This window comes from Cyclopterus lumpus, chromosome 4 (assembly GCF_009769545.1).
Source record: "Cyclopterus lumpus isolate fCycLum1 chromosome 4, fCycLum1.pri, whole genome shotgun sequence".
Classification (NCBI taxonomy): Eukaryota; Metazoa; Chordata; class Actinopteri; order Perciformes; family Cyclopteridae; genus Cyclopterus; species Cyclopterus lumpus.
Window position 1 is genome coordinate 1,148,803 of NC_046969.1, and position 24,342 is coordinate 1,173,144.

General features: G+C 43.7%; 1 protein-coding gene across 13 annotated transcripts in view; it reads right to left on the reverse strand.

Annotated features, from left to right (window-relative positions):
- The window catches only part of lpp (LIM domain containing preferred translocation partner in lipoma), a 130,135-nt gene that overhangs the window by 61,652 nt on the left and 44,141 nt on the right, over positions 1 to 24,342 (reverse strand). For 12 of the 13 annotated variants that reach the window (XM_034530046.1, XM_034530047.1, XM_034530049.1 and 9 more), the window contains 2 exons: positions 16,260 to 16,363; positions 10,039 to 10,161 (listed from right to left, as the gene is read on the reverse strand). In XM_034530046.1, coding sequence (XP_034385937.1) covers positions 10,039 to 10,161; positions 16,260 to 16,363 — 227 coding nt within the window. Of the gene's footprint in view, positions 1 to 10,038; positions 10,162 to 10,260; positions 10,281 to 16,259; positions 16,364 to 24,342 lie in introns of all 13 variants that reach the window. The other variant, XM_034530056.1, reaches the window with a different exon arrangement.

The following is a 24,342-nucleotide window of genomic DNA, read 5'->3' on the forward strand; positions in this document are numbered from 1 at the left end:
CCTTTCTGAGGGCGGTGGAACTTATCAAACGCACGCCTGTGTTATGAAGCGAGTTGTGGTTCGAGCTGATGGGCGCCCTGACCCCGCCGTGTCCATGGCGCCTGAGGTCATGATTGATGGGTAGGACGTGGACCACATGTATGACATCTCTTATGATGCCAATGTTCAGCAGCATGATGCTTCCACCGTGACAAAACATATGTTTCTTGTTATTACGTGATTTCTTGTTTTGTCAATCATTTTTTTTATCATAGGACGCAATATTTTTAACGCCATTAGGACACATTTGCTTGTTATTACTACAAAAAAATTTGCAATTTGTCCTCTTCCTTTAGATCATTATATTTACATTAATGCTTCTCATTAATTGTGACAAGAAACCTCCATGTGTTTCCATATTTTGAAGCACATTACGAAATATCATCCAGTTCCAGTGGAATGAAGTAAACGTTTCCACTGTTTGGGTTTGGAGACAAAACTCTTCACGCACATTCAAAAACACTTTAATGACGCATCTCGTTGCTTTTTACAATTTACAATCCCAATTTTGGAAAACTAATAATCATATCGCAATAAGGCTTGATAAAAAAACACAATTGAGCCATCGCAGAATAATAATTCTCAATGGTCTTTTTGTGCTCGGCCCACAGATACAGCATAATGCTGTGCTGTGCACGATGCCCCCCCCCACACACACACAGCACAGTTTTTAAAAAGTTTCCCCAACGCCTTCAGGAAAGTTAACCCTCACCCCACTCTGTAATTCAGACTGACTTTGCAAACAACTTAAGTGTGAAATTTCACAGAGGCTCTCAAGAAAGCCTTTTGACACATTAAAAAAGATTAGGAGAGACTATACAAGCCCTGGGGGGCCGAGCAAAACTGTTAACTTTGCATTTCAAGCCACAAGGGTGGGAGGGGGGGATTTTTGTATTATATTTATTTATTAAAGCAGGCTTGGAGAAGTTCTGCATCTTTTCAGCGTCGTGGGATATGTTCTTCTCCAACTTCCTCCGCTCCTTATTCACACACGGCCTCGACGTCCACTCGCAGCGAGCGCCGTGACCGCGGAGCAATCCAGTCCATCTCCCCTTCCAGTCGCCTCGGCACAATGGTGGCATTTAACTCTCCGCCAGCCTCAATACAGACACGCAATTGAGGGTATCAATTTTCCGCTCCTAAAATAGTTCAAGATAAGGCACATTAAGTATGATTAAACAATGTCTCTGTGGAACATGGCGAGACCTCTAGCCGTGTGGAACTATCTCTCCGTTTGCAGATAAAGTGTGTTCCTCACACACTGGGAACGTCTTCGCCTATCTCACATCTGCAGAGCGGGTTCTTTTCTCTTTTCTTTAGTTGCTCCTTCAAGTGATCGTTGCATGACAGCCTTTCACAAGTGGATATTTCAACACAGCTTTTTAACTCGCGCCATACGCATTAGAATGCATCCCATTTGTGTTGAAACACCGCCGATGACATCACGGGGGCCTTTTATTGTCCATTTCCTTCAAATGCATTCTTTATGGTAACGCAGCAACTGCTGAACAATAGCATCAAGAGCGACCGTGTGGGGTATTTACAGGAGCAGCTGCTGCAACTCTTGTTATGCAATTTGAATGTTTTTAAAGATCGTGTAATGCTTGGCTCAGGTTGGTGTTTTGATATATACAAATACAATAAAGACAATATTACAAAGGGCATCTGACCTAAGCCGGAAGTGACTCGAGAGTTTCTTTGATCCATTTAAATCTGTAAAAATGTTCACAAACGTCCACAACTAGACTTTACACGCGGGAGTAACAGAATGAGAAATCAAACCATATCTGAGGTTTCATGATCACTGGCAGAACTCATGTGGGTTTCCAATTCTCAAAGTAGTTTCTATTGATAATATCACAGCCATGATATTTGTTCTGTGGCTTCTGATGTTCGCCCAGAAAAATTATTATTGTGTATCATGTAAAGACATGATACACAATAATAATTGTTCTGTATATCTGGATTTCATATTTCTCAATACGGATTTAGATATTTGGTTTACAATAAAAATCTATCGGACATTAATTTATATCTTAAACATGATATAAACCGCTCATCGTGACTGAAGGTCACGCACGCTTTTAAAAAACCAACTTGTTTTTTCATGCACTTATAGAACAGGGAGCGATATGAGTCAATTAGCAGTCATATTGACATCCACTGTGAGACAGCCCGGACACGACCAACATTAAGGCCGTGTTAAAGAAATTCAGTTATGTAATCCCCAAAGAAAAAAAAGGTTGCAGAAATATAACAAAATAAATTGTAATCTAGAATGATGTAACATCATCATATAAAAGTAGGGCGTATTACTCACTGATGCAACCAGAAACATCTTTTTCTGGGCTACTGTGTGAAGAACAAAATAAAAGTCCCCGAGAGTCAGCGATTGTGGCACTTCTGCAGGCTATCTTTAAGAAAAAGAAAAAGGGAAATGTGTGTTTTGTGGCGCTCACACAGCAGAAACTAATAGTTTCATTCACCTCCTGCAGTACTGCGGGCCGCTCTCGCCGCACTCGTCCCTGTAACGGCGTGCACGTGTGACCCGACCTGCTTCGGGAGGAGGAACGATGCTCGCTCGCAGCGCGTCGATATCATCAATCCCAGAGACCGGAACCCCAAACTGTTCTCTCACAGGCTGTGTGTGTGTGTGTGTGTGTGTGTGTGTGTGTGTGTGTGTGTGTGTGTGTGTGTGAGTGTGTGCACACTGTAAGCTCGCACCCGTTATTGGGAAGAAGGATAATGTGCTATGACAGCAGTTGATGGTAAGCCTTTTAGCATTGTTACTAGGGACCTGGTTTATATTGACTGTCAGAGCGTCCCTGGCTCAAACTAACTTTGTCATTGGCTCACCCTGTTAATAAAAGACAAAGGGGTGACACCGTGCAGCTTATTTGACTAACAAACATTGACGGAACGCGATGAGCGCCCCAAAGCCACGCTCCTCTCTGCACAGTTGGCTGCCCCCGTCAAAACTCAGAACCTGCTGCCAGATTGACCTTAAGGTCGCGGTTGCCACCGGCGCTGTGCCAACGTCGCTGCTACGCGCAGCGACAAAGCAATCAGAAGAAAGCAGCGGCACGCGAAGCAGACGGGGAAATGAAACAAGTTAAACGCCGTGGACACAGGGCTGCAGTGTCGGAGCACAAACACATCAGTGGCGTCGGAGCCCTGAAGAGTTGAAAAAGCCGCCTCTGGCTTTGACCTTTTTGAAAGGAGTAAAAGAAGCTGGTTGACCTGTGGCAGCAGCAGAAGCCAACTGAACAACTTTTTTACTTTGCCCGTAACAACATAGCTGACCACTCATTTTCCTGATGACTGACCTTTTTCTTCCCTAGAAACCAGCGCCGATAACTAAAATGTAACGCGCCACTACACGCACCTTGTCACGCGTGTTCCCCGACAAATGTAATCCGCCGCAACAGAAGCTTAAGTCGCCGCGTCTCAGCGCCGTGACCGCCACACCGCGTGAAGTCACTCCGGACATTACAGCAGGACATGGAAACAATATGGCCGTAGTGCCAACAGTGTCTTTGTATAGCTCAACAAGCACGATGAGATGTTCCCTCAAAGCTAATTGGACAGGTTACGTTACCGTAGTCACGGGGTATCATACACTTTAAACAGAGCGTTAGCATTCACAATCCCATTGTGACTTATAATGTAAATAATAGTATAGAATGCAATATAAAAATAAGTCTGCCATGGAAGAAAACAGTGTGTGGTGCTCCCTCCATACACGTGACCTAATTAAAGGAATAGTTTGGATAGACTCGCTATAGTCCCTCAAAAGTTTTCCGATCGATTGACTATACACAATTTGTATCCTTTGGTTTTTTATTTGATGGCCTTTGATCCATCTTATTACTTGCGTCTTACCTTTTTTATATATACTGTATATAAAAACCTGCTTCTGAACGCCTCATATGGAGATATGTGTTGTCCTGAAGGCATTCATTTGTAAATGGGAAGGCCATCCCTGGAGATGCCTTCGGAGTTGGAGCCCCATAAGGGGAGCAAGCAGAAAGGTCACCAACCCCATCACACTCTCGGGGAGCAGAGACCCCACCACCTCGGGGAGCAGAGACCCCACCACCTCGGGGAGCAGAGACCCCACCACCTCGGGGAGCAGAGACCACCACGGCGGTCCGTTGTCTGCAGTCTCCGTGACCGTTTGCCAGACGCCATTATCAGTGGGAGGCTCGGGAGCGAGCGGCGAGGGCCTATCATTCTGCCGTGTTGTGACAGCGAGTGCCTGTTGAGAGATGGGAGTGTCACGGCGCGGCTTGACTGGCGCAGCGTGAAGCGAGGGCCTCCTCGGGGCACTCGCGTGGAAGGATCCATCTCAGCAGCATTTCCAGCGCTCGGCTTCAGCTAAACTGTCAGCAGGCCTCAATAATGCCTGTTTGTTTCGTGTGGACGCGACAACCCATTACACGGACTTCAAGCTATTTGACGTCGAGTGGAAAAATACAAACAGACCAACGCGTGCAATGCTGCAGCTTGTCTGCTGACGCTTTGCATCACTTGGATCTCTTGGCCGTGTGAAAAGACAACCCAGCACAAGAAGATGGACAACTTTTCTAACCGGAGCAAACAAACTATAGGTTTGGAAAATCTCTTACTTCTCGAGTTTAGGTCTTTTTGTTTTTGTCAAAAAGGCAAATTGTCACAGTTATGAGACCTGCAGAGATGAAACAATTCGCAAACATTATAAGAAGTTGCCGAGATGTTCAGGTGAATGGGACAAGCTAGAAGTCACAGTGTCCTTGACCACACAATCCTAATCACTTAACCCTCAAGTCCAAGTGGAAGGAATGAGAATGGGAGGGGCGTGAGGGAACAGTGACCCTTGACCCCGGAGAGCCCAACAGCCTTACACGCGTCATTCGTTTTCTAGACAGCATTAACAAATGTGCACTTGAGTCTCCAACATGGACACAAACAAAGAGGCGGCTTCAGTGCGCTTCGCTGGCCTGGCTAATTGAGGTGGAACCAAGACTGTAAGTGAGTCACACATCTCCGGTCCCAGAAGTTCTGGCACTGCCAGAAGGCAGCCTTGTGACAGTCGAGGCTCTCCCTGTTCACTTAACTCTCCCTCCCCCTTAAAACACACACACACACACACACACACACACGGGAGTTTATCACGGTGGAAAAGTGTATGGAGTTGAGGCTTTCAATATTTTATTTACGATGCTGCACATTATCGTTGCGCGGCGCGTGGATGGATCAGACAGGGGGAGCTTTTTAATTTCAACTTGGATCTCATCACACCGCATTGAATCAGATCGGGACGAGGTTTTAATGGAGGTAGTGCATTAGAGTTTAATTGGGACAAAGATGTCGCTGCCTAATGCCTTCGTAAATTGTTACTTGGTTACTTCATGGGTCAGACTGTGGATAACCTCCAAAGTGCATCAGCATGTGTGAGTGTGTGTGTGTGTGTGTGTGTGTGTGTGTGTGTGTGTGTCTCTCTCCTCAACAAATCCACTGCACGGTGATGAAGACCAAACCAAACACTCTGTTATCATCCAGCGGTCGACTTTGGTTCTGGAGTCCACAGTTAGTTGTTGTTGTTGTTGTTGTTGTTATCATCACTGACCTAAAGGCACGTACTGAATGTACTGAATCAAAACACCCTGGAACGGCGATGGGCTACGATTACTAGAAAGGCGGCGGCGGCTCGGTGTGAATTAGAGGTCGCGGCGGTCACGGCTTCAGCAGCCTCCACCGGAGCGGCCGCTGCTTTGATGAGCGCACTATTTTGACACTCGTCCGGGCCTCCTCGTAAACTCCCCCACAACAGATGTGATGTGCTTAGACAGGCCTACGCTGCATATTAGTGGGGCTGGTTGGGCGCAGATTGCAGCGCAGCACACTCGAAGGGGTTTTAGCATGAGCACGCACTCTTTGTGTCTTCTGCCAGACTTGAGAGTTGAGGACAGGAAGAGAATCAAATCCTGGAGCGGGACCTTACAACAGTGTGTGATGTCTAAGCCGAGCAGACGGTTCACCAGGTGACCGATTAGCTGCTCCTTTTACAGCTGAATCACACAATTCCACATCCTGTTTGCAACTCTGCAGCAATCGTTGTTTTTGATTGGCCACACAACATCACCTTGTGTCGCGGTTGAGTCGTTGGACCTCGTTTATTATGAACTTATTGAACCTAGGACGTTCCCTGAGTGAACAAATTCTTCGGCGAACACTCGATTAGTTGATTAAAGCGACAGACCCTTAAAACTGGGTTTCTCTGCCATTAATCGCACGAAAAGCACCACTTTAAATGTCGTTTTTTGTTTTTTTCAAACAACATTCATTCATTCATGATGCACAAAGACATCTGCGTGGCGTAAATAGAAAACAGAGCGCTTTGCTGCGACGTGTTTCCAAAGTAGTCCGTCTAATGAGGATGTCCTCAGTCTGTGCTATCAATGCAAATGCATTCAATCATTGATTATTTAGCTCATATTTTTCAGACATTGAATGACGGCAGGACACAAGCTTTCAGTTGTGTGTGTCCGGTCTGCCAGATGAGTACACAGGGATGCACTTTTTACCACAACATTTCAGTTCCAATCATCCATCTGGTACGTATGTGTATATGTATATATATATATATATATATTTGGAACATTTGGAATTGAATTATAATTTAAGCGAACAAAAGCACAGGCCTACGTGTAAACAATGAGAAACGACTACTTTTACAGATGCCCAATTAGGGATGCAAATTTAAGATGACAAGAAATTACAGAAACCTCTCACAAATAAAGCACATTATCACAATCAGGTCGGGCTTCATTTATGTTCTTATTTTAAATTAAAATGTATGCCGTCGCAGGATGAAGCAAACAAACTGCAACGCAAACTTAGTTAACTGTGTCAAATACCAAATGGCGTCTAAGATGGAAAGTGGAGAGAGAACAAATGTGGATTATATAATGATCACATTTCATTACCCACTGTTATGCCACAGAGAATACCAACTAAAGCAAACTAAATTGTTTTGATGTCTGTGAGGCATCAGTGCCGGCTGAATGTTTGCAGGAATGCTACTTGGAATTTTTATGAATGAGCGGCAACGTCCATTGCAATTTGCGTCTGGGAGGCTGGCCCACGTACGGTTCAAAATGTGAAGCCGGGTGGGGGAGATTCTTCTCCGAGAGCTTGGAAGGGGCCTATCGATTTTTGGAGAGCTGGCTCTGTAATTGCTTCGCGCGGGCGAAATCTGTAAATCAAGAGCGCTCGTTGCTTATACAAGCAGAAGATTACTGTACGGCCGCTGTGCCCATGCTGGACGGTCGGGGGGGAAAGCCCCGCGACACAGTCCAGTGCTGCGATGTAGAGTAAAGCATTGAAAGAGCCCGAGCACGGACTGACGGGAGCAGCTGGGGGGGGGGGGGGGGTCAACCTGAGTTAATCAGCTAGAATCAGCATCAGCTGAGGAGAGAGTAGCGGCGCGTCTGTGTGCATGCATGTGTGTGTGTTCGTGCATATGCCCGTGCTGCTGGAGAATAAACAATCAAATGGAAAACTCCATGTGCAAAAAGCTTTTCAGAGAGAAGACCCAGCAAGGGGCCAAGAGCGTGAAAGAAACAGGGTTAAGTCAACAGAACGTCCCGATACATAACGTTCCATGATTTATACATGCAACGACATGCATGTGCACGCGGCTCCTCACCCGGAACTCAAGAAAAAGCTTGCAAACGGGCCGCGGTGATAAAAATACAATGTGGGACGACTTCGACTTCGACAGGTAAAAAGCGCCACGGCAGCCATACATTAGTTAGCGCGGGCGTCCGCCAGCCGGCAGGTGCGCATCAATTTTTCAAGTCGTGTTGACAAAGGCTTTCAGACTTCTGCGCTGATATATATATATATATATATATATATATATATATATATTGCACCTTTATTTTTCATTTTTTTTATAAACCCAACAAAGGTGTGCACTTATACTATATTTTATTTAGGGGGGAAACATGTGTTTCAGCAGCTAGTTGCTCCACATCCTAATCAAAGTGGTTGTACTTCTGTGCATGTTCCATGTGTTCACCTGTTGGTCCACGTGAAACATAGAGAGAACAAATGAAAAGATCAGATGCCGTCACAGTGAGGCAAGCGTGAAGATGGGCGTTGTAACACAGCATGTATATATAATGTGTACTGTACAGCTACATACAACAAAGGTGCATGTTTTATTATTAAAGGATTGGTACGGCATTCTGGGAAATACACCGCTTCGCTTTCTTGCCACAAATTTGAAGATTGATACCACTCATGACTGTACTCTAAATATGAAGCTACAGGCAGCAGCTAGCCGCTGGTTTAGCTTAGCACGAAACCCTTCTGTTCACGTTGTGTGGAACGGACTTATTCAAAGCATCCACTATCTCCGCAGTCAGAAACACTACATCACTCCTTTCTCAGGCAGCGAAGACCAGATCCACTACGTCCGTTTGTACCTTTCACAATAAAAGCCCTCGAAAGAACAGCCGTGCACAGACACTTGTGGGCAGCTGGTCCATGCAGACTGTTAACCCTTTAACCAGATTTCATGAGCACATAATGTTACGTTATTGCAGTATGACTTCCCACAGGAATCAGCAGGTCATATTTCACTCACTGGCCTGCGGCGTGTATCGTTTCCTCTGTGTGCGGTGCACCCACCCTGCTCCAGGTGTCGCTAAACCAAAAGGACAAAAGCAATCGCAACAGCCTCTTGTCCGTCTTTGTCACGCGGCACAGCTTTAGCACACTTTTGGCACACTTCTCCACAAAATAGCACGTGTGTCATTTTCCACAAAAGATTTTAACGTGCCTTTCGTCCGCCGATGAAAGTAGTTCAACCAGCTTGAACCGGTTTCCTCTCCACACTAAAGTCACTCTCTGACATAAATGGATGGATAATAGGTTAGTGGATGCAAATGTGTGCATCTCGTATGAGGGCACAGACCCTCATCTGGAGCTAAATGCACAGCTCTGTCAATAATTGATCACCGTAAGCCTGTTTTCAGTCTCACATATGCACCCTTTAATAAATAAATTAAACAGACAACATGTAGACATGGTGAGTACACGGTAAATAACTCACAGAATAAAAACTGGGATACCTTTAAGAATATATATTGACTTGAATATAGTGCAGTGGGGGCACCTCACAGACAAAAACCTTTCAGGTATTACATTATTGCTCGAATCTCTCACTGGAGATATGATCCGCATGGCGCTAAAAGCCCCTCCGAGCCTTCCTTCACCAAACACAATTGGTTAGGTTTTTTTATCCGCCTGTCCTACATTTAGTGTGTGTCAAACAATTTAGTGAACTGCCCAAGGCTTTGACTTTTTGAAGTTGCTCTTAATACCGTTTAATATCAACTAATGATATAGGTCAAGACTCATTTTTTCCATTGGTGCAAAACATCCTTAAAAGATGCAGCATCCGGGTCCGTTTCCTGCAGGAACCTTGTGAGCTGCAGAGAATCCTTTAGTTTCAATGGTGTGAAATGATTCAACCCGTCTGCAGCTTCGTACGGTTGGAGCTGTGGTCCTTTACTTTAGCACGCTTAGTCCAAAAGTACCAGTAGAACACGTCGTCACTATTATTAGTTTAGTTTAGTTATTAGTTTTTCACCGATGAGCACCCAAAACCCTGCCTCCTACATTTCCCATAGATAGCATCTCTCATGACACCCTGCCAACCACATACATGCCTCCAAACAGCCAGGTTGCAACGCAGTCCTACCCTGCTGTTAAAAGATGTGAAGTAACCTTGATGACATCACTATGACATCATCAGTTTCTTTATTATTTATTTCCGAAACGTTGAAAAAGCCACCGAGGACGTGTTTGTAACTGTTAAAATCAGTGGACTGCACCGTTAATGTGAAAACTACAGCTGTCCGTTGAACGTAGTGCTGTAACCGGTGCTATATTTAAACGTGCATGGCCGCTGCCTGTCGGTGTGTATTAGCATGTGCCGGGTCGTACTTGTGTGATGCGTGGCTTGTAGGGCGAGCTGCTCTCCAGGTCGGCCAGGATGCTTGTGAGGGAGTCGATCTCGGCATCCAGACTGGAGCGCCTCTCCTCCAGGGTCTTCTCCGGTCCTCTCACCTGTGAGCAAGACAAGACCGACATGGGGTTGAGCCGACACCACGTCGCTTTGCACCGCTGCAGTCACAAGCACAGCCACGCTCAGCGGTCCTGCTTCACCTTGGCCCGACTCCATCCTTCTGAAAGAGCAGAGCAGTAAGAAGCCACGCGTTGTCTGTTCGTGAAGCTCTTCGACCTCCTGCTTTTCAGCACACTTTACAGTATTTCATTCTTCATGCATTAGTCATCACAATCCCATCCAGCAGTATTTCAAACAAGAAGGTCAATTCATTTGATTTTTTAAAGAATTAAAGTCTGATATTTTTCTATTCCATATTTTAAACATGTGCCCTATAAAAGATGATTGCTTTGATTTTTATTTGACTGGTTTATTACCAGATGAAGCCTGAAAGTGTCATAAACCGGATCGCTCCAGCAGTCTGAGACCTCGCTGATTTATTCATCTACATTTCTTTCCCCCAGTTTCACCGCAGAGCAAAACACAACTTTAACATATAAAAAAATATAACAAATGTAAAAAAAACACCAAATATAACTAAATCTGCAGCTACGTAGCTGAAATGATCTGACCGTTAGTGACACCCGGTTTTCTACAACAAATTCCGGGAATTTCTCTACGGAAAGACAGATATATTTTTAGTCCTCTGAACTATGCTGCAACTGCAAGAAGACTTCTTGCAATTGGCTGCGGGGTCTTTTTGAGTTGGCTGGATCAGTGACTGCTTCTTATTCTAATGTTATGTGTTTGGATTACCTGTCACAATCTATTACAGGCAGGGCTTGCCTCCATTTGGAGCAGAGCTGCTGCTGCTTAAAAAACATCTAAGGCTATCATGAGCAGTGCGGGGGGAGGGGGGAGGGGGGTAAACAAAGCAAAACACTAATGGCTTGTCTCAAATCAACAAAAGAAGAAGAAAAAACAAAAGAAAAAGATGTCTTTAACGGAGAATAACGAGGAGGATGAAAGGAAACAATGCGGTCTCTGTGATGTGTTGGGTTCTGCGTGTCGGGCGTCACAACGCGGACGCCGGCTTCGCCGCCGAGCGCGTCACAACCCGGACCTCCGTCTAGGTCACCGTGATAGAGACGAGGAACAGCTCTCCTTTCTTCTGAGGAAGGACCACTTAAACGTTCTGGCTTCATTGTGTGAGATTCCTCTGCTGGGGCACGGAGAAGCAGAAACAAAGACATTCTGATTGATATCCATCACCCCCCTTTGTTCTCTCCTGCAGTTAAAGACTTCCGCTCTGGCTACAGGGCACACCATTAAGATACCAGTGGTGTGTTAAGGAATTCAGCTGCATGGCCAGCCAATATGACAGGAGAAGAAAAGACAGGGATAACCAGTAAGGCACTTTGAGAACTAATTAAGCACTTCATTTCTTTGTGCGTCTACTGAAGAAGATGGGCTGAAAAAAGGAACCGACAGGAAACTGTAGCGCCTGATTATCTCTTATTATCATGTCCACTTCATCAATATAGCAGCGTGCTGTGACCATGTGAACCGTTCCTGAGCTAAGAAGGACAGCCTTCATGGTCCAGTAGGTTTGTGAACTGATTATTGACCTGTATTTACTTTGTGTGTAGTCAGGTCTCCAGAAGTACGCTTTGCTTCTTCTTCCAACGTCAGTGACGGGAGACAGAAGTCCAGCTGAAGCCAGCGTGAGGCGGTGGGGGGGCTTCAATGGACCAACTTTGGAGGCCATCACTGGAGTTGACGACCAGCTGAAGCCTCTCACCAGCTTCAGAAACACTGTGGCTTGTTGTCGGGCTGCGCCAGCAAACACGTGGACCAAACCATTCACACACGTATATATATATACACACATATATATATACATATACATATATATATATATATGTGTGTATACATATATATATATATATATATGTATACACACATATATATATATATATGTATATGTATATATATATATGTGTGTATATATATATATATACACATATATATATATATATATATATATATATATACACATATATATATACTATATATTTCTGAGTGTTTATCAAGTTTAGTCCTTAAAACTGATAAGGTTATTATTGTAGGAGATTTTAATATTCATGTGGATGTTGACAATGATTGCCTTAGTACTGCATTTATCTCATTGTTGGACTTGATTGGCTTCTGTCAGAGAGGACAGAAACCCACTCACTGCTTTGGCCACACCCTCCACCTTGTTCTTACATATGGCATTGACATTGAGCATTTGGAGGTCTTCCCACAGAACCCTCTTCTGTCAGACCATTACCTCATAACTTTTGAGTTTATACTCCCGGAGTGTACACCGTTAGTCAAAAGTTTCTACACCAGATGTCTAACTGACAGTGCTGTAGCTAAATTTAAAGAAGAGATTCCTTCTGCATTTGATTCAATACCACGTCTCAATGTGACGGAGGACTCCTGTGCTAACTTTAGTCCGTCCCAGATTGATCATCTTGTCAATAGTGCTACAGGCTCACTGAGAATGACACTAGACTCGATAGCCCCACTGAAGAAAAAGACAGTGAGGCAAAGGAGGTTTGCTCCCTGGTAGAACCCTCAGACCCGCGACCTAAAGCAAACTTCACGAAAGCTTTAAAGCATATGGCGTTCCACCAATCTGGAAGAATCACTCTTAGTTTGGCGAGATAGTCTTAAAACATATAAAAAGGCTCTCCGTAATGCCAGAGCAGCCTATTACTCATCAGTAATAGAGAAAAATAAGAACAACCCCAGGGTTCTCTTTAGCACTGTAGCCAGGCTGACAGAGAGTCACAGCTCTGTGGAGCCGTGTATTCCAATAGACCTCAGTAGTAATGACTTCATGAACTTCTTCAATGAAAAGATTTTAACTATTAGAGGCAAGATTGATGCTCTCTTGCCCTTAACTACTACCGATCTGTCATCAAGAGGAGTGGCCTTGGAAACGGCTGTATGCCCTGGTGTATATTTGGATAGCTTTTCTCCCATTAACCTTGACCAATTGTCTTCAACGGTTTCTACTTCTAAACCGTCTACCTGTCTCTTAGACCCCATCCCAACGAGGCTGCTTAAAGACGTGTTGCCTTTAATTGGCACCTCTCTGCTGGATATTGTTAATGTGTCTTTGCTAACAGGCCATGTACCACATTCCTTCAAAGTAGCTGTAATTAAACCTCTCCTGAAAAAGCCCACTCTTAATCCAGAGGTGTTGGCTAACTACAGACCGATCTCTAACCTTCCCTTCCTCTCTAAGATCCTTGAGAAAGTAGTCGCAAATCAGTTGTGCGACTTTCTACATCAGAATAGTTTATTTGAGGAGTTTGTCAGGATTTAGAAAACACCACAGCACAGAGACAGCACTGATGAAAATTACAAATGACCTCCTAATTGCATCAGATAAAGGACTCATCTCCGTACTGGTATTATTAGACCTTAGTGCTGATAAAGGACTCATCTCTGTACTGGTCTTGTTAGACCTTAGTGCTGCGTTCGACACCATTGATCATGACATCCTATTACAGAGACTGGATCAGTCGATTGGCATTTCAGGTACCGCACTAAGTTGGTTTAAATCATATTTATCAGATCGATCTCAATTTGTATTTGTAAACGATGAAGCCTCAATGACCACCAACGTTAATCACGGAGTTCCACAAGGTTCTGTGCTTGGACCAATTTTATTTACCTTATATATGCTTCCTTTGGGCAACATTATCAGGAAACACTGCATAAACTTTCATTGCTATGCAGACGATACTCAATTATATCTATCGATCAAACCAGAGGAGACCAACCAGCTCGCTAAAATTCAAGAATGTCTTAAAGACATAAAAACATGGATCACCTGCAACTTCCTGATGTTAAACTCAGACAAAACTGAAGTTATTTTACTGGGCCCTGAACACCTCAGAGATCAATTATCTGGTGATGTGGTTTCTGTAGACGGCATTTCCCTCGCATCCAACACCACTGTAAAGAATCTAGGCGTTATCTTTGACCGAGACTTGTCCTTTAACTCCCACGTTAAGCAAATCTCAAGGACTGCATTTTTTCATCTACGTAACATTTCAAAAATCAGGCACATCTTGTCTCAAAAAGATGCAGAAAAGCTGGTTCACGCGTTTGTTACTTCCAGACTAGATTACTGCAACTCCTTATTATCAGGCTGCTCTAATAAGTCTCTTAAATCCCTCCAGTTGATCCAGAATGCTGCAGCTCGTGTAAAAACTAAGAAAAGAGATCACATGACTCCTGTATTAGCTGCTCTGCGCTGGCTCCCTGTAAAATCAAGAATTACATTTAAAATTCTTCTCCTCACCTACAAAGCCTTGATTGGTGATGCACCATCATATCTTAAGGAGCTTGTAGTACCATATTGCCCCACTAGAGAGCTGCTCACTAAATGCGGGGCTACTTGTGGTTCCTAGAGTCCTAAAAAGTAGGATGGGAGCCAGAGCCTTCAGTTATCAAGCTCCTCTTTTATGGAACCAGCTTCCACTTTCAGTCCAGGAGGCAGACACAGTCACCTCATTCAAGAATAGACTTAAGACTTTCCTGTTTGATAGTGCTTATAGTTAGGGCTGAATCAGGTTTGCCCTGGTCCAGCCCCTTGATATGCTGCTATAGGCTTATAGGCTGCTGGGGGATGTTTTAGGATACACTGAGCACCTATCTCCTCTTCTCTCTCTCCTTATGGATACATTTACATCTCTCCATTGCACCTTATTAACTCTGCTTCCTCCCCGGAGTCGTTGTGACTTCACGTCTCATAGGGTCCATTGGACCTGGAGGTGTCTGATGCCTGGTGAGCCGGCCTCTCCCATTGGCCCTGCTGATGCCCCGCCCCCTCCTCTCTACCTCCTTCTGTTTCATGGATTGGAGTTCCAGTCATACATTGTCATATTCATGTAATGTGTTTATGTAACTCTGTAACTCTGTTCATCTGGTCACATGACATCTATTCTTCTGTCCATCCGGGGAGAGGGATCCTCCTCTGTTGCTCTCCTGAAGGTTTCTTCACTTTTTTCCCTGTCAAAGGTTATTTTTGGGGAGTTTTTCCTGATCCGATGGGAGGTCAAAGGTCAGGGATGTCGTATGTGTACAGATTGTAAAGCCCTCTGAGGCAAATTTGTAATTTGTGATATTGGGCTATACAAAATAAAATACATATATATACATATACATATACATATATATACATATACATATATATATATATACACATATATATATATACACATATATATATACACACACACGTATATATATATACATATACATATATGTTTATATATACATACATATATATATATATATAAACATATACATACATATATATACATATATATATATACACATATATATATATAAACATATACATACATATATATACACATACATATATATATACATATATACATATACATATATACACACACATATATATATATATATACACACACACACATATATATACATATACATATATATACACACATATATATATATATATATGTATATATATATATATATACACACATATATATATATATATATATATATATATATATATATATATATATATATATATATATATAGAGATTTTGTAGAATTTCGTCGATGGCTCATTTCATTGAGGCCCTAACACACCCACCCACCCACACACACACACACACACGTCTCCAGCTACAGTGTGGGAAGAGCTTAGGGTTTAGGATGAATAACTGGTCGGATACAAATATATATATATTAAAAAAAAGAGGGGGCTTGAAGGGGGGACATCTGAACGAAGGAATGTGAAGCACTCAGAGGGGTTTTCGCATCAGGGGTCAAGGGCTAAGAGTGTCGGTTAGATCGTTCGTAACCTCCTGGGAGGGTGCAAACGCCTGTGGGTATGATAACCAGGCTCCACCAATAGGTGTCAGCCTTCTATGCTTCCTGCACTGAAGGAGTCAGGACGTCCAGCTCCAGACAGCATCTCTGGAGCTGGACGTCCTGCTGCAGCTCACAGGAACAGCTCGGGCCGTCTTTTGCTTTCCTTTACGACTCTTTGAGAGTTCCTGACAACCGAGATGACATTGAATGCAATAACACACACACACACACACACCCTCACCTGGTAATCGCAGGAGTTCATCGGTGGAGGAGACGGGAAGGAACCAGGGGGTGGTGAGAAACCGGTTGACTCTTCGGCAGGTGGCGGAGGGGGGGGGTAGTCCACTGGGATGGGCACACACGCAGAGACACACACACACACACACACACACACACACACACACCAAGAGGAACAAAAACAGCTTAATAAATACTTCCCCTTTTTTCCTACATTTCAAACAGTCACAATTCTAAAAGAGCAGACGCCACTGAATTAACCCACAAGAAACCCATTTTTATTTATATTCTTAATAACCAGTGTGGCGGGTGCAGGAAACAAGAAATTATATATATATATATATATATATATATATATATATATATATATTTTTTTTTTTTTTTTTTTTTTACATTTCAGGAATTGCATAACCTGCTAAGTTGTGCGTCTTGGATGTAGGTGGACGGTGAACAGCTCCCATGATGCTCTGTACAATCAACAGTATATTACGGCGTGAGATAACTTATAAGGTTACTGTGCATAAATATGTGGATCCATCTAATGTGCACACACACACACCTCCCTGTGCAACCGCGTCCAGATGTGTGTGTGTGTGTGTGTGTGTGTGTAAAGTTCAGAAGTGCCTTTTACAGATGTACTTGTGATGCCGGCCGCAGACACAAATGCTTGGATTCTACAACTTGGAGCACAAGATTAAAGCGTGGCATATGAGCGCGTCGGCTCATCGTGATGACGCCGCGGCCTCTCTCAGCTCTTTGTTTTGGTGTTCACGCTTCACAACCGTCGCCCTTCGTTTCACTCGTCAGCGGCGCCTTCGCCGACTGCTTTGAGTTAAAGAGCTCTACAAACCCGCTGGAAACAGACTGTGCAGTAATCTGATTGCAATAAATGGATCACAAGGGATGCAGAAATAACTACATGATGAAGACAATTTGTCAAAAGTCTGAATTCATGCTTTGTCTAGTCGGGCTATGCTGAGACCGTTTCATATTTATCTTAAATGTTCATTTATTATGTGTATTTATTATCAATAAAGATATCCCTGTTCATCCTCGAGTTGTCTGAAAGGTATAAATCCATCCGTCTGAGAAATATGGATTATTCATCACAACTTTCTCTTGAACTATAAAATCCAAGACACTGGAAAGAGGACACGCCGTCATTCCCAAAGAGAGGCAGGTGCCCAAAGAGCCTCGGCATCCCACGTGGACGGGTTGACGCACATAATTGCAGCAATTCGGTTAACTAAGACGTATTAATCTGCGTTTCTCGTCCCGCAGATTGGAAATGTAAATGCGGCGTTCCAAACAGGTCGGACTAGGTGTTTGTTCTGCCAGAGGAGGAGAGGAGCCAAGTGTGTAGTTCTGAAGTCCACGCTAATCCAAGGATTGCATCCAACCACATGTTTCAGAGCGGATAAGGAGTTACGTGCCAAATTAAATTGTGATTTGGCTTCTCTTTGGCACAGGACTCACAGCTGAATCATTTGACCATGTACTTCTAAGTACCAAACCAAACATGAGCTTTGCAAATTAAAGGCTTTTATGAGACGTAATGGGAATTTGTTCCAACGCTAAGACTTTGATGAGTCCTGTTCAGAAATTCCATTTGCTTTCCGCGGCTTTTATCTGTTTTCATTAGAATCTAATTGATGTCATCAATGTAGTTTATCCAAGGCAGCTGACCAAATTAATTAAGCGTGTTTTTTTTGTTTTTTTGCCTTGACAAAACAGCCCAGAGAAGAAGAAGAAGGGGAAAAGGAAGCCGCAGCGATAATGCAGCATGGTTAAAATTGGACACATGTCTGCGTCTTGAGCATTACAGCATTTCAGAAATTGTGAGCATTGCATTAAAACATTCCCTGCGGGTGCTCGAGGGCCTCCGTGTGAATTGTTTATATAATAACCTCGTGGCCTCCACTAAAACTCCAGAGTGCAACAGCTCCTCCAGACCCAGGGGACAGGAAATAAAAAATGCCGCTCGACAACAACTTCTCTGCCCCCGTCCTCCCTCCCCACCTCAGATCCTCTCTGCCGGAGCGTATAAGTCACTTGTAACTCGTTGGCTTACGGAGAATTAAAACATTAACTTTCATGTACGTTTCCTCTCCAACATCGGAGATGTTTTGGAGTTCTCATTTCAGGAAACGCGAGGGTTGTAAATGTTACAGAGAAGCATGTTTTATTGAAAAGGTCTTAAGAGCTCTGAATGTGGAACAGTGGAAAGCAAGACGGGCTTTTAATAGAAGCCTTTTCAATCACGTTTCAATGCACTGGTCACTTTATACATCCTTTTTCTTTTTCACTACTTTGGCTATGGTTATGTAGATTTCTCCTAGATTAGATATGGCCTTATTTGCATATTTAAACATAGCATTTCAGAAGAATCTACATTTTTGTCATGTCATTTTCCAATACACACTTTACAGTTTCTGAACGTTATTTTACTGAGCTTTGTTCATATATCATTTATAGCCTGATTTATAGCATATTTAATTCTATACACCGTTGACTCTAATATGTCAACAAAATGACAAGAAAGTTGAACCGGTTTTCATCTAATGTAAGATTTAGTTAATGCAAATGACCCATATTTAATAATAGAATGCAGCATTGATTATAAAAAAAAACATACAATGTCGGAAAACATAAGAACTTAAGTATTTAGGGCGAGTTTTATGGCGATAAGTTGCATCAAATCTGGGGTGTGACTGCGGAGGCGGCATGAACTGTTAAAGCTTACTTGAATCATGTAACAAGCTTCTACAAAAGGAACCATCGGCACATTTAAATAACCAGGATGTTACTGGCGTCATCGTCTCTTCAGAGAGGAGCAACTCACACTGGAGATGTGGACCAAGGCAAGCGCTCATCACACCCAACTGCAACCTCAAGTTGCCCTGTGGAGCTTCCTTGCAAACAAACAAATGAATGTTTGCGCTCACTGTTATTGACCAAAATGCGCTGACCCGCGTGTCTGACCCGCTACACATTACTCAGCAGCACCACTGCCTTTAAGTGTCAACCCAAAGCCTTTTCTCCATCATCGTCCTGCCCGTCGTTGCCCTCGACGACAGGGAGGCACCGACTTATCTGGGGAAATTGTGTTGATCAGCAGGGATTGAAAAAAATGACCTTTAACCAGATGTTAGGGTGAAAAAAAGATGCATAAATATATACACGTACACAAAATAAAGAAAACAACAAGCCGGTTTCAAACCAGTACGAGCCGCTGAGAGAAAACCCTCACTGGCTTCCCACCAACAAACAGTGTTTCATGGTGGGCTCGAACCCCGGCTCTCCGCTGTCGTCCACGTCATCCCCTTCATCTGCGTCACTTCTAATGGATCTGAACTCGGCGCCGGTTTGAGCGGGCGAGCACTTCCTGTTCTGCAGGACGGCGAGCGGCTTCTGTGCCGTGAATGAAGCCGGCTCCATTTGTGACAATAGGGAGTCGGGGCGCTCCGGAGCGAGCGAAGCAGCAGGAACACCGACTTAATGCCACAACTCCCCCGTTCTCATTGAGCAATTGCTTTTAAGTGGCGTCGTCGCGAACAAGGAATCCTAATCAGTGATTAACGTGATTTGAGAGGACGTAAGACGTATGATTGGTTATCGGGATCCAGAGCTTTGTTGAGGATCCAGCTGTGACACCGAGACGAATATTAAACTTTGTCTCTCGCGTAAGTGATCATAAGTGTTCATAAACACTTAAAGGCTGCCAACTCTGAGGGCCACGACGTCTCTAAGGAAACGGCGTTAGGACATTATGCTTTTTGTGGCAAAAGAGAAATACCAGTAGAGAATAGTTCTGCTCTTTGTGGAGGATTAGCGTATTCTGTGGGGGCTGAAGGTTGAGCATATGTTTACAGATTCACATATGTACAATATTATGAGAGTTACACGCTGGCCATCTGCTCTTTAACGACTTAGGACAAACCGACCCGGGGCGTTTGCAAGAGACGGAGCCGCGGAGATAAAACCAGAGACACCTCAAACACATGAGTGTGTTTGGGCTCACACAACATAAATCACCTCCCACCATCTGAACGTCGAGTGCCTGATGAGTAAAAAAAAAAATACAACTTCTCGAGTACTTGATTGTCTTTTAGATTCGCAAAACCAAAATCGGTTTAGAAAATAACAGAAGTTGCTTTTACATTATCCAGTAGCAAAAAAAATAATTAATAAGAACTCTTTAATCCCCTCCAGACCAAACGGACAAAGTGTTTTAAGTCCATGGCGACGGTCCGCATGCTTTATCTTTACCAAGTGTGCTGCGCGTGTTTCATTCCAGCAGCTCTTAATTAGCATGATACGCATTGAGGGGTGATGTATGACTTTATTCGGTTTGGAAGGGACGGGAGGGATTTGAGCTCTTTGGAGATATACTTGTTTTAAGTGTAAAGAGGCAGACCCAAATTGTCTTCTGCTGCGCGGAGGAGAATTCCCACAGGGGGATAAAATGCAGATCAGGAACAATAGACGGATTATGTCTCTGTATGAAAAGAACGAAACAAATGCGGAGGATAGGTGAACCGTTTGAGAGCGTTCCTTCTTAAAGCTTTGAAAACCCGAAATGTGATGTGAGGAAGGGTTTGCCCAAACAGCGAGAGCTCCTTCTGTCATTCCCTACCAACAAGCGGGAGAGGGGCAAAGGTCAAAGGTCACTGCTGCGTAAGCACACCTTCCATCACACGAAATCTTTCCAAGATCTACTCAAGACCTACACTTGCTCTATGTGTGTGTGGTAACGGGCCGTACATGACTTTATGAGCTAATAAAAGGACATACCTGGATATCCCACAGAGTAAATATGACGGTGATATTCAAACTTTATTAAATTAATATATCTTGTCATTAGGCCTGTTATAACGGCACCAAATATCAAATAGCTGAAGACTGGAGGTAAAAACAGTGTATTCATTAAATACTTAGACTAAAACACATTAGTGCATTAAGTACTAGTGAAGAGAGAGGCCACTAAAGTCGGCTCGTTACTCATTGCTAATCAAATCTGCGTCACCATTATTACATCATGATGATGATAATGATGATAATATATTAATATGTCTTGCTTGGAATATATTTTGGTCAAACTTTAAAAGAACATTTAAGTTGAAAATACATTTGAGTTGCTGACTTTTGTGCAACGTCATCTTAATTCTGATATTGTACATCATTCTTCTCCATTTCTCAAGAGGAGGAAAAAACAGTTTGAGACATATTAATGGAAACGGCGTCTGTCCAAGCTTCAAGTCTGTGGGCGTTTACCATGGCAGCTGCTGACTGACAGAGTCAGCGTTGCTAGGTGACATGTTAGGACCCTCCCCATTAAAAGTGGTTAGCCTAGCTCGCTAACACCAACACTGATTGCTACTGGACGTTAGCTTTCTCTTTCTTCTGTCTATTTGTGCCTTTTTGTTCATCAAATTTGTATTAAATATGATCAAATACCAACATCAGTACTCCCGTATCAGAGTATATGTATATATTTATATAATTTATTTTTTGTATCGCAGAGCGGTTCATGCCATAAAGGAGTTTTTGAAACCTTCCTTTGGTTATGTGCACAGCACTTTGAAAGGACAAAAGCCGTCACATGGAGGAACTAAACGCGTCTCATGGTGGCTGCAGAGGAGCGGCCAGCAGATGGCGCTCCACAAAGACACGAAGCTCCACCAGAGAAAACAACTGCAGACGCGGCGCGACGAGTCGCACTTTGTGCCGGCTCGGAGCGGCGGCCTGCGGGCTCTGTGGGGACGCGGCACACTCAGTGGTGGACTTCCTGTCAATTCTCATGGCGACGCCCATGAGGGACTCTGACATAACAACCGGTAGTCAGCTTGCCTCTGGCCAGTGGAGCAGGGAGGAATGAAAACAGCTTATGTTTGACACTTTTGAACTGCTCTGAGCAAACAATTAGCCGCTTTTCTGGCAACTTCAGCGCGTGAAGTTGGATCAAAAGCAGCACCTCTCACATATCTTTCAACTCTCGCTGTGTTTGTCTCCTCACAAAAACGTATCGCGCTTCATGATCAAAGGCGGACATCATGAGGCAAAACTCCACGCCGGTGTTACAAAAAGCCCTCAGTATTCATTCAAGTTGTTTGTTCAGATTTATTAAGTGAGATAGATTTGTATCTCTTCATAATATGAATGTTTTCTGAGGGAAGCGGCTGGTGACGACTCATTCTCGTGTGAATCTCCTTTTGTTTGTGGCGCTGGACTCTTTGGTCACACCATATGAATATTTACAAGAAAAAGAAATCTAAACGCTCGACTTAGATCATCAGATATTAAATAAGCCGTTTGACATGCTGGTTAGCCAAAAATAAAACAATGGAGCGAGGCAGCAGTACGTCCATTAGAATGCCACGTTCATTTAATGGGAAGCCCAAAAGGAAAACGGAAAGGGACGCGACCTCCGTCCTCGACGTCACGCTCAACCACCTGAGGCGCTCACCAACGCCAACATGGTGCTGTGTCGTCTCTCCTGTCGTATACTTCAACGGTTTCACTACAAACAAAAGAATGTGCTGTTACATTGATAAACATCGTGGGGTGTATGTAGTTCATGGCACAATCCAAATGGTTATCCGCTTGGTTACAGAAAACCTCTCTGCCAATCTAAGTATATTAAAAAGTATATTTTGGGAGACTCCTCTGGTTGTATAGAAGTATATGCTTCGTGTGTTAAAGCTGCATTCTCTCTCCTGACCACCAGGGGGCGACTCCTCTGGTTGTATAGAAGTCTATGCTTCATGTGTTAAAGCTGCATTCTCTCTCCTGACCACCAGGGGGCGACTCCTCTGGTTGTATAGAAGTCTATGCTTCATGTGTTAAAGCTGCATTCTCTCTCCTGACCACCAGGGGGCGACTCCTCTGGTTGTATAGAAGTCTATGCTTCATGTGTTAAAGCTGCATTCTCTCTACTGACCACCAGGGGGCGACTCCTCTGGTTGTATAGAAGTCTATATAAATGACTCTACTTCTCTTGATGTATTCCCTCAGTAAACATTGTAAACATTAGTTTTTGGTCTCAATCTCTAGTTTCAAGTCTTCTTCAATACAGCGTGATGTTCATTTAGTAAATTATGGTCTATTTAGAGTCAAACAGACCATAAAGCAGAGGATGCTCTAGGGCGGGCTTACTGTGATTGACATGTAGAACGTTAACCCTGTCAGTGTTTTCACTTCATGAAAGCCTAAACATGTCTCAGTTGTGCTTGGCTGTACTGACAGTCTATGGATTTAAGCTATAAGCAGTAATGTGTAGTCCTGGATGGATATAAAAAAAGTATGACCACCCTATGGTACAATAATTCCCTCTCGTTTTATGGCTGCTTTTCACACCTTCCACTGCTTTACACTGTCTTTATTTTTTAATTGTCGTGGTATCAGACACACTGCAACCAATCTGAGCCGAACCTGCCTTAGAAAGCCAGTTTGTAGAGCGGCGTTATTGCAGTGGATTGCATTACCTTGTACCCTTGTTCATGATATTTTGTCCACCTCTCCTGCAGAGAGCCGCAGAGCTGCTCCTGATCATCATCATCATCATCATCATCATCATCTCTGTTTCCCTGAAACTTGCACAGAAGTCTCACAGAAGAAGTTCAAATGCATCAAAGAAGCAGCCGAGGCTTCTCAGGAGCGACCTGCCGACAGCTCGTGTCCCGTCTGAGATCCACTTAAAGCCTCAAATCTGATCTGTTGTAAGGAGTTCTGAGGGAAGGGCCACTGTCTGAGACCTATATGTCATGCACGTCCTCCTGCTGGGGGGGCTTTAATCAGAACACGTTCAACCTATAAAGAAATTAATAAATAAACTAAATTAAATAAATCGCAGGGCAGCTGCGGCGGCTTCTTTTGTCCCTGGCTGCAGCCCGATGCTGCCCCCGCCACACAAAGGGACAGCGAGGCGCTGTGCCAAATTGACTTGTCCCTAATTTTTATGCTAATCCTCAATTTTCTTTTATATCAGACGCTCCCCACACTTGATATAAAAGATATTAAATAAATAAACAGAGAGACCCAGATAATCTTTCCCCCCCCCCCGTAAAGACGTCTTATCCTTTGACAAG